At 27.4% G+C, this 12,031-nt stretch overlaps 3 protein-coding genes across 3 annotated transcripts; 2 read left to right on the top strand and 1 right to left on the bottom strand.

Moving 5' to 3' along the window:
- Window positions 1-410: 410 nt before the first annotated feature.
- Window positions 411-938, top strand: GO595_000336 (transcription factor E2F; the record flags this gene model as incomplete). Its single annotated transcript, XM_067916367.1, has 1 exon — window positions 411-938. The coding sequence occupies one exon, from the start codon at window positions 411-413 to the stop codon at window positions 936-938; it is 528 nt and encodes a 175-aa protein (XP_067779791.1).
- A 2,464-nt stretch (window positions 939-3,402) lies between these two features.
- GO595_000335 (small GTP-binding protein) lies at window positions 3,403-5,489 on the top strand (the record flags this gene model as incomplete). The annotated part of the gene is made up of 2 exons (XM_067916356.1): window positions 3,403-4,016; window positions 4,928-5,489. 2 exons carry the CDS (start codon window positions 3,403-3,405, stop codon window positions 5,487-5,489), a joined length of 1,176 nt encoding a protein of 391 aa, XP_067779790.1.
- A 4,511-nt stretch (window positions 5,490-10,000) lies between these two features.
- Window positions 10,001-10,495, bottom strand: GO595_000334 (Ras-related protein RIC1; the record flags this gene model as incomplete). Its single annotated transcript, XM_067916345.1, has 1 exon — window positions 10,001-10,495. One exon carries the CDS (start codon window positions 10,493-10,495, stop codon window positions 10,001-10,003), a length of 495 nt encoding a protein of 164 aa, XP_067779789.1.
- Window positions 10,496-12,031: the final 1,536 nt, after the last annotated feature.

The raw sequence follows: 12,031 nt of genomic DNA, 5'->3' as shown, positions 1-12,031 counted from the left end.
TAATGTTTGCTGATATGATTTTGGATTTCATTTTGATTTTTAGAGTTTTTTTGTTTTGTTTGACGCAACATTTATGAAGTCTTCTTGGGACGACGCAATGGGAATACTTTTGTCTCTTTCTCAACAAAAGAAATAAGAAAGCAACGAATGGTGACAAGTGGCCGCAAACAAGATCGAAACTAAGAACTTGTCATAAATAAACCCAACTATTAAAATTTCGATTTTTTTGATTAATAATTCATGTGAACTTCTGAGTAGTGTAATGACATTTGTTTGTTCGTTGATTTATAATAAAATTCGCTAAGGAAAACAAAAGAAATAAAGTGAATTCACAATTATTAAACGGTTTGGGGTGGCCCCACAGCTTTGTAAAGCATTCAATTTAATTGATAAACGTTTCCTAATTTTTTATGGAGAAAACAGACAAAGCAAAAAAAACACTCGTCAATTTAACACAGGATTTTTTGCGTGTTCTAATGGCAGCAAATGGACAAGAACTTGATTTAAGCCAAGTTGAAAAAACACTTGATGCATCAAAAAGAAGAATCTATGATGTTACAAATGTTCTAGCTGGAATTGGAGTGATTGAACGCACAGGAAAATCAAAAGTAAGATGGGTTGGAAATAAAGTAAATGTTGATGATAATGCAGCATACCGTGACTTGTTACATCATGAGTCTGAATTAGAAAGATTAACAAAAATGGTTGATGATTCTCTTGCAGAGTTAGATTCAACTCAAGATTTTCAGTCTTTTGCATGGGTATCTGAAAAAGATATAATGTGCTTAAAGGGAAATTCCGATATTTCAATTTTTGCACTCAGAGGCCCATCAGATTTATCAATTCAAGTGCCTGAAGAAGAAGGAAATATACACAGATTAATTTGTAAGTCAAATCAAGGAACGATCGACCTTATCCAAGTCAATTCTCCACAGTAGCTATTCTCAAATAAAAAATAAGATGTGCTTTATTTGTGATCAATTATGTATTTAGCACTTCAATGATTTTTTTGATTAGTTTATATTCATAGCATTTTTTTGGAAAATATTCACTGAGTTATTTGAAATCTTTAGAATAAATTCAATTGCTTAAGAACCTTCCAAATAAAAATCAAAAATATAAAAACACTAATTTAACAAACAAAATAACAGTTTATTTCATTCATGCAGACTACGATGGTTCTGTGAATGCTTTTATTATTTTCTGTAACGCTTTAAATTTATTTTCGTTTTGAGCCTTTGTTGCTTCAAATTGTTTTTTTTCTTTTTCGAATTCTTCTTGAATTAATTTCATTTTATTTTCTGCTTTTCCTTTTTCTTCAGTTTCGCTCTTTATTTGGTCATTTAACAATTTAATTTTTTCATCTTTTGCTTCTTTTTCTTTTAATATCTCATTTATTTTTTGCATTGTTTCTTTGTTTGATTCTTCTTTTATAGTTTTTATCTTAACTTGAACGCATTCTTGAATTTGTTGTAGTGAACATTTAATTTGTTCAAATTTTTCTTTTCGCGATTTATATTTTTTTTGTTTTTCATTATATTCGTTTTGTATTTGAAATAATTTATTTTTCATTTCTTTGGTTTTTATGATTATTTCATTTATTTCATTGTTTAAATTCATTGAAGTAGATGAAAGTTGTGAACAAAATTCAGATTTTTCTTGAAGCACATTTTCCATTTCTTGAATTGTTATATTTCGTCTTTCAAGTCGATCTTTGAGCTCTTGAATTAAACCAATTCGATCTTCAACTTGCATTTTGTAATTGTTATTTGATTCAATAAATTCATTTTTCTTTTCTTCTAATTCTTGAATTGAATTCTCTAATTGTGATTTGATGTGATTCCATTCACTTTCCTTAGAGAGAAGTTTCTTGGCCATATCCTCATTTTCATGGAGTTGTTCTGTAGTTGGTTGAAGTTGATATGCAATAGTTGTTAATTTTTTGATATTATCAATAATTTTTTTGTTTTTCTTTTGAGCTAATTTTCGTTTTTGCCTTTCCTTACAAAGTTCATGAACAACACTTTCAAGCATGTTTTTAAGTTCTAAAAAATTTTGTTTATTTTCATCATGCAATTGGATTAAAGATTTGAGTTCATGTTGAGACTTAACCTTTCTTGTTTCTGCTTCCTTCGTTTCATTGACTTTTTTTCGAAGCTCTAAAAGTTGGATCTCATAATTGCTTTTTTGTTGGTTTAACTCATTTATTTGTATATGTAATTGCTTTCTCTCTTCCTCGAGATGAATATTTGATTTCCTTAAATTTTTTAATGTTGCTATTAATCTTTGGAATGCTTCGTTTTCACAAAGGTTACATCTCATATGATGTTCGTTAACAAGAAATGTAAACTATTTGAATACTTTACCAAAGCATTAGCCAAATGATATTATTTTTTGTTCATTTTGTTTCCACAGCAACACCTATTTTAGGAATCTATGAACTTGCTTTTGGGGAATGGCAAATTGAATCTACACAATATTTTAAAGGGTTCACTAATATTGAAAAAACGTATTATACCATAAATATATCAGAAACAGAAGAAGAAGCAATTTTGGGTGGTGAACTGTTTTTGAACTCAACGTCAAATTCACTTGATTTTTTAGTTCCTGTTTCTCTTACATTTGATCCAAATGTAAATGATACCTGTTCTCTTTCAATAGGTGAACAAAACATAGGTGATTTCAAATTTGAGAGATCTCAAAATGGTTTACTTTCTTGTACAGGACAAATGCTTTCACAAAACATTACATATTCAATAACATTACTTTCATACAAGGCAATTGAAGCAATTTTCTATGATAACGAATCACAAAATATCACCATTTACCGTATGTTTCGAAGTTATAAAGGAATGGAAAACACTGGACATCAATCAATTTTTTCATATTTCCCATTTTTCCTTGTCCTTATATTTATGCTTACAAGAATAAACAGAAAGAAAAACGAAAACAAACAGGAACAACCAGAGAAACCAAAGGCCAAAAATGTTCGCAAAAACAAAAAAGCTAAAGCTAAATAAATTTTTTTGTTCATAATTTTTTTGTTTTTATAATGTAATAAGCCACAAGTATAATTTCCTTTTTGATCCAACATGATTCATGAAAAATATCTCTATGGCAAATCACAGTGTTAATGAACAAAATTTGTTCACTACTCAGTGGTGCCTTGCGGGTAGGGTAATGCCAAGATTGAGTTGATTTTATTGAATTTATCGAATTCTGATCAGATCTTGGTCATTGTAAATAAGCTTGTTTTTGAATCTTTTTTATTTAAAATTAACTCGTAGAATTTTATCCTTTCGATAGGACTTTATTGCGGATTTCTGTGTTTTTGTTACTCAAAAACTGTTTATACTACTTAACGTACACCATTTTGTAAACCATATAAAAAATCAATTCTCTATGGCAAGTAATGCTGAGATAGATCCAATATTCCTTGAATATACATCAAAACTCGAAGAACGTTTTACATCTGAATTTGATCGCAGTGTTTTACCTCCAACAAGGTCATTCCGTGAATCAGTCACTATTCCAATTCAACATCGACCTTCATCATTAATAAAGCCACGTGGGTTTACTCACCGCATCACAAAGAAAGACCAGAAAGTTAGTTTTAATTTCCCTTCCTATTTTATTAAAATTCAATCAAATAACACAGAAAAGCGAGTTGATTGGTTCATTTGCTCATACTCTCAATTTGCACTTTATTACAGCAACGAAGAAATTGAGATTTTACCGCCACTTGAAGTCGTATTTGATAATAATGGAAAAACTTTAGCGCTTACAAGTGATAGTGGTACACAACGTTTCAAAGTTGCATCAGATGTCAGTTTTCTTATGGCCGCACCCACATCTATTCTATGCGATTTCATCACATGTGCTAATGCTTCACATTCAATTCCACCTGTTAACTCACTTACCTATTTTTACTATGAGCCCATTCTTAACAACTATCGTTTCTTACTTCTCTTTTCCCACATCCCAATCCAAGCCTTCTCTGTCGAGGCTTGGTTCCAGTCCATCAATCCCCATTTGGAGGTTATTCTATCGTCACTTTTTACCTCTGAATTTGTTGGCAAACAACCGTCGCAAATTTTTGAGAGGCAATGCTTTACTTTGATGATATGTCAAAGGATTTGTAACGAAGATCGTGAACTCACGGCATTTACAAAAATGTTGAACGAGTCAATAAATTTGTTAGACGATTTTATGCAAGAATTTCCATTTTTAAATCTAACTCCAAAAACAAAAGTGCTGTTTGCGGCCGTTTATTACGCAGCATCTGAAAAATATAATTCAAAAAGTGACGGATTGTATGCAATTCGACGGTTATTTTACAAGGCTTGTTTTGAGAACAAATTGAATTTCTTGAAACCGTTAATTCCACTCCACACTTATGAAAAATCAGAAAAATTCCTCCCTAAAATACAACAATATGAAGCAATGTTAACTAAATATACTGAAATGCCACAAGACTTTGGAAGGGTGTACTTAACAGAAAAATTATTCCAGCATTTGCAGACATTAATTTTGACAATTCCACAAAACATGGAAGCATTTGTAGAAGCTATTGCGAAACTTAATGTTATGAATTAATTAAATGAATAAATATTATAATTTTGATTTCAAATCTATTTTGAAATTTTCAGATTTACAAACATTACTTTGTTTAATAAGGAATATATAAATAAGGCAAGTTCTTTATTATCGAAAATATGAGAATATTAAATTGCAAATTTATTAATTGATGAACAAATTGGTGATGAAGTTATTTTAACGGTTCCCATCGTAGAAAAAAAGTAAAATTAACAGTAAGCAAATGATTTCAGTTGCGTATCGCTGCTGATTGAAAACAACCGTAATTTTTCACCAAAAAAAGCCGTTAATATAAAACCCAAATAGGAAATACACTTATGAGTGGAAGCAGAGTTATAGTTGTTGGAAATACAGACGTCGGGAAAACATCTCTAATCTACAGATTTGTCAATGACAAGTTCAGTCCAGAAACATACAGCACATTAGCACCAAATAATTTTAATTGTATGGCAACATCTGTAAGTGGCAAACAAGTCGAACTTACCATTTGGGATACGGCTGGTCAAGAAAGATACCAAGCAATTTCTCAGATGTTTTATCGAAATTCAGTTGTAGCATTGATATGTACTGACAAAGAATCAATTGACTCAATAGAAAAATGGAAAGACTGTGTGCATGAGGAGGCCCCAAAATGCATAATTGTTATAGTAATTACAAAATCAGATTTAAATCCTGATGAAAATCAGCAAGCTCTTGAAAAAGCCACACAAATAGCAGAGAAAATAAATTCTAATACTCCAATATTAACATCTGCATTAACAGGCCAGGGGATAAAAGAAGTTTTTGAAGCTGTGGCAACCCTTGTTGAAAAAACTCTTTTACCCACTGAAGAAAGCAATCAAGTTGAAATTAAAACAAATAATTCTGATAGATCTAGTAAATGTTGCAACTAATTTTTTTTTTTTTACATTCTGACAATTTTGCAAAATATGTGTAATATTTCTATTAGCTTCAAAAAGGCTGTTAATTCTAGGATAGATTTTTAATATTTCTGATGTTCAATTGATATCAAATTGATTTCAAAACAGATAATGTTTGAAAGAGTTTAATGGTATTTTCAAATGCCTTTACTAACCTTAGTGTAAATTTTATATTAATGATTAATGAACATAAGCACAAGCTTTACAACACATTACGTAATTTGATTTACTTTGAAATTTTCCGGGATGCCATACTACCTCTTTTATTCACATAAAAATATTTTTGAATTTTCTTAAAGAGTTAAAAACATTAATAACATATATATGTTTTCATATTTTTCTGATCAAGCACAGTTCATATTATCTTGAAAAAAAAGTTAAAAGTTAAAAGAATTCATGTTTTTTAACATTACATTTTAGATATGAAAAATGAATAAATATTTCAGCTTACAAAGAAGGAATTTCTCGTAAATACTTTCCCCAAATTAAGGAGCGGTCCGTTTTAACCGCCCGAATTCAATATCTTGATTTCAATGGGAAGAACGATAAAACTTTTTGTAAGACAATTCACTCGAAACCGATCGTTTTTCCTTCAGGAAGTCGAAAGTCAAGTCTTGTGCTTATGGAACAAAACAACCCAATTGAAGAATGGGAATCACTTCTTTGTGAACATGCAGAATTCGACAAATTTGAAGATCTTCTTGAATATTTGAGATGCGATACTCATGTTTACAAATGTCAAGAAAGTTGGCCCAAAAATCAACTTTCTGTGACGTGCTTAGATTGCACAATAATAAGTAGTGGGTGCATTTGTCTTAAATGTTTTTTAAATGGTAATCATGAAGGTCACTCAATTATTATTTGTACAGAAAAAATAGGGAACTGCGATTGTGGAGACCCATACCAATGGAAACCATCAGGTTTTTGTAAATATCATCAAACTGCTTCCAAAAACGAATCTAAGATTCCCTCTTCAATATCAAGTATTCTTCCACAAATTTTTGATTCAGCGTCAACGCTTCTTCCTAAACTCATTTTATCCGGCTCTACAGATGAAGCGATTGAAGTCATTGACTGGCTTATTACTTTTTGTGAGATTGGAGATTTATATCGCAATTTAGTCGTTATCTCATTAAGCAAAGGTACTATTTTTTCTGATCTTATTGACGCTATTTTTGATAGCACAGAAGAAGTGATTAGTTCACTTGTTGATTTATTATCATTATTTATCAATGACGTCATCTTCAAATTTTCGTTTGGTTATGTATATATAACACGAACATTAGATATGTTAAATAAGAATTACCAATTATTACTTTCAGGAGATAATCAAAAAGTTGAACCATTTCTAAATTTATGTTTTCAATTTTACAAAGATTATATTTTATTTGAATGTGTTAAAAGACATAATTTAGATATAGTTAAATGTCTTTTAGATCAAATCGAGAAATATCAAAATATTCAATTATCACTTGTAGATATTGAAGGATTTAGGGAAAGTGAAATATTTTCTGACTATTTTAATATTTTTGATGGTGTTTCAGAAGTTATAAAAGATGAAAACTTTAAAGATTATTATCAAAAACTTTTTAATGGTTTAACTGATATAATTTTAGATAAATCGATTCTTTATTATACAAATATAAAAGAAGTTAAACAAAAAAACATGTTTTTTCATTATGATGATTATATTTATTCATTTAGAATATTTTCACGTCAAATCGATAAAAAAGAAAATTTAGAAATAGATATTATAAATATAATGAATAAATTTGATGATTATTATAAATCAATTTACCAAAACAAACAAAATTTAAATGTTTCATTATTTAATGGTTGTTCAATTTGTCTTTTTTTAATTCCATATTTACTTCTGAAATCATTATTATTAAAACTTAAAGGAAATGTTCAAAATATTAATAATGAATTATTATATTTAGTTTCAATTAATGTACAACGAATTTTACTTACAAATGATATTTATAATCATCAAACTTCACCAGGAAATTTTGCACTTGAATATTTTTTGTCTGGATTAAGAACTTCTGATTTATTTATATTAATGCAAATGTGTATTGGGTTTTATCAAGATAAAGAAAAAATGATAAATACAATTGCTCATACAATTGGAATTTTTGATGATGATAATGAAGATAAAAATGATTTAATTTATTTCATTTTTATACATTTGATATCAACTTTAATATTTGATCGATTAGAAATTAATTTAAACAAAAAAGAAAAAGTTAATCAAAGATTAATATCGAAGTTATTATTTAAACAAAAATTATTTAAACCATTACACAAAATTTTTGAATCACCTTCTCTTGCAAAAATAAAAATTATAAAAGAACATTTGGATTTAATTTCTACTTCTTCTCCTTCATTAAATGGTCCAATGTTTAAATTAAAGTCGAAAACTTTATGGGATCCATTAGCGCCAATTTATCATTCGAATAAAATCTTAGCGATTTATTCGAAATATATATCGAAATATCCAAATGAATTAATGCCTTTTAAGCCATTTCTTGAAGAACCATTTGGAATGGATTTACATTCAGTTTTATTCTCTAAAACATTATTAGCAATTGAATATTATATTTTATTATGTAAAAATTCACAAGAAACAAATCAACTTATTATTAATCTTTTATTAACAACATCGAAATTTTATACAAAAACTTCAAATAAAACTTTAGAGAATACAATTATTTACGTAAATAATATTGAAGAATTAATTACAAAAATTCCAAATGATTTCGAATCGTTAATGTATCAAAAGTATCAATTCCAAAATTATTCATCAAAATCATTTGTCGATTTAATAATTGAATTAGGAAAAATTGGACAAAATGCACTTCTACAAATGAATATAACATATGAAATACCTAAAAAATATGAAACGAAAACTTCAAATAATAATAATAAATTAAATGCATTAAAGAATTCGATTTTAAGTTCATTTAATACAAAAATTGAACAATTCGAAAATGATAATAAAAATGAACTCGACGAAAATGATTCTAATGATGAACATATTGAACAATGTTGTTCATGTAAAACGATTCTTAAAGAAAATGAAATCCTTTGTTATCCACTTTATATGTACTCGTCAACATTACCATTAAAATATGATAATTATGGAAACGTAAATTATGTAAAATGTTTCACATTATGTACACATTTAATACATCAAAAATGTGGCGATAATACTGTTTGTCCGATTGATCGATATTTTCGTAATTTGTATTTACCAAAAATTGAGAATAGAAATGATTTATATAATGAGAAAGATGTGATTGAGAATGTGAATGAATTTGTTGCTAATTTTGATGATTTAAATCAAATTTTTTTGGCTTTTTGTAGTATAATCGTTTTGTATGAAGTAAGATTGAGAAATAATTCGCAATGTTTAAATAATAAAAAATATTTCGATTTGGTTCGAAATTTCTTTTTAGCTTTAAAAGTTATTTATCATTCTCATAAGAATTTTAATGTAATAACATATTCGATTTTCCAAAGTTTTATTTTGGATTTAATAAAATGTGATTCACCTGAAACAAAAATTAATGAAATTATTAATAAAAATATAATAAATCTTAAAGATAAAGAACTTAATTTATTTTTAAGGCGTATAAAATTAACTGAAATTTTTGCATTAAATGATAATTTTAATTATGATAATTTAATTAATGAATTAACTAATAAGGATTTATGTAATAAATATAATATTGTTTATAATGGAAATGAATATGTTTTCGATCCATATAAATTAATAAGTATGCCGAAAAACTTTTTGCATTTTGCTTTAGAACCTTTTAATTTATATCATGAACTTGTTACTACTGAAACTGAATGTTTCATATGTTTAAATGATTCAAAAGTTATCGAAACAGAACTAAATGATGACTTAAAAGAATTATTTAATGATTCATTCGATCAATTCCATCTGATAATGAATTTGAACATAAAGCAAACGAGAATATATTTTGTATTGCATATGGATGATTCGCCTGTTCCTTATTTCTTCAAAGTGCCGCCTGTGTATTTGGATGAGTTAGGGAATGTACAAATTGGTTTTGGCTTCTATGGATTCGAAATATTTTTGTCTGATGAAAGATTAGAGAAATTGGCCGACGATTTCATATCAGGAGAAATTATGAAATATGCTGCTTTTGATGACGAGTAAATAATAACTTTTTCGTGTGATTGTATTAAAAATTTGGTTTAAATCTGTGCATATGTATTAAGCACAGATGATGAAATGTAAAAGTATAATGAAAAATTTCCAAAGTATTGGTTTGGAACATTCGATTTCACTTAAATAATTAATTGAAAGTTCAGTAAAATCATTTATTTCACTCATAAATCGCTCAAATTATTGATGATATATTTCAATAAATTAATTTTCTGTTTATACACAATGTGTTTAAGAATATTTTTTATATATATAATGTTTAATTATATCAACTATTTAATTAATATTATGCAAACGTACACGTTTCAGCTTTTTTCTTTTCTTTTTTGGTGTTTTGATTTTTGGATAATTCGATGTTGATTAAATTTCTAGTGAGAATTGCAAATGCTTCTTCAACATTTTCGAAAGATTTGATAGAAATTTCAATAAAGTCAATGCCAAATCTCTGAGCAAGATTTTGACCTTCTTCAGTACTAACGCATCTTGATTCTTTAAGGTCAGTTTTGTTACCAACAATAATAATTGGTACATCAGGCATACTTTTTTGGATTTCTCGACACCTTTCTTCAATATTATCAAATGAAGCACGATTTTCTATTGAATAAATTATTATGATTCCTGAGCTTACATTTTTTGATAAAGGATATCCCGTATAAGCAATCATATCATCATGGTCGCATGCATAACCGATTACAAGACAAACTTCTTTCCCATCTACATTAAACATGGTTTTAAATTCTTCTTCTAAGCCAAGAGATTCAGTGTCCACCAATCCTTTCATATATAAAGCATATTTTAATGATTTTTTCCCTGAACCATTGTTACCCAAAATTAAAATGTGATACATTGAATGAATTTTTACGTAAACAATTCAATTTTAACTTTTTTATTCAGTAATAAATGTGAAAAGTGTCCTAAATTCAAGTATATCTTTTGAAATCTATTAAAGCGTTGCTAAAGCTTTATATTCTTTTGGCTGTTTTTTGGAAAGTTGAGAACAATAATTCATCCGCATTTTTATGAAATTCAGCATTGAACACAATTTTGTTGCAACGCATTTTTCACATATTCCGGAATATGATATATATATTTGTTTTATAAAACAAAGGGAAAGCCGTGGAATCTGACACCAATTTTTTCGAACATTTACACAGGTCCCCAACATGAATTCATAGTGAGTTTGTTATCACAAAAGAACATGCAAACGTCTTTAAAGTTTTGTTCAAGAAAATGATTTGTGGGAATATATCTATGATTGCTATTAAAATTTATACTATTTTTATTAATGACTTTTTACAATGTTGTGATATTCCATTTCGAAATGCCAAATGTGTAATATGTTGAAGAATATTTGTAACATTAATTGGAGAGAATTATCATTATAATAATGCATCATACCAAAGTTTGCATATTTCTCAATGATTGAAGGATGAATTATTTTAAAGATATATCTCATTTTATCGTTATTATTTTCTACACAATTTAATATTGCTATATAATTGATACTTAATGCTGCTTTAAACAATTGTATTCCTTCAGAGCTCGTAGAAGGTAACAACTTATGTCCTTTATTAGCACATACTTTGTTTGATATATGGAATTTATAGATGAATAATATTGTGTATTAGTTTTAATAAATTCGATAATATCTTGTACATAATTCTCTAATAAGCATAGAAAGACAAATAGAAATTGATTAATGTAATTTGTTCCTTTTGATACAGGACTTTCATAATGACTTGCTAGCTAAATCAGTTTCTTACATTATAAGTTCAACATTTCCTGATTCTGAAGCAAATGGCAATATATTTTTTGGAATTTGATTATTTTGAAGGAAATATTTAACTAAATACAAATTTCCATTTCTTGCTGATTCGTTTATATTATCAACATTAACATTAATTCCTTTTTCTTCCAAAAATGCTAAAATTTCATAATTATCTTTTTTAATGCAAAAACCTATCAAATTTTTATATTAATCTTCAGATATTTTCGACATTTGTTGTGTTTTTTCTAAATTATTTTCATAAAGATATTTAAAGATATCATTTCGATGAAATTCAATTGCTGTTTCATATGCTTCTTTAAATGATGAATGATTTTGTTCACATAAATGAATAATTTCAATGTTTCCACCTGCAACTGCATATTTGCCTGTGTTTTCCACTTTTGCATTATTTATAAGTAAATATTTAAAACATTTAATTGATCCAAAAAATGCTGCATAATCAATTAATGAAACATTTTTTTTATTAATAAAGTCACATCTTTCATAAAATGATGGTTCGATTGTTTGGTTAAAATCAAATTTTATTTG

The sequence above is a fragment of the Histomonas meleagridis genome, assembly GCF_020186115.1.
Source record: "Histomonas meleagridis strain 2922-C6/04-10x chromosome Unknown contig_1, whole genome shotgun sequence".
NCBI classification, from domain to species: Eukaryota; Parabasalia; order Tritrichomonadida; family Dientamoebidae; genus Histomonas; species Histomonas meleagridis.
This window is presented reverse-complemented; position numbering and strand designations above follow the sequence as displayed.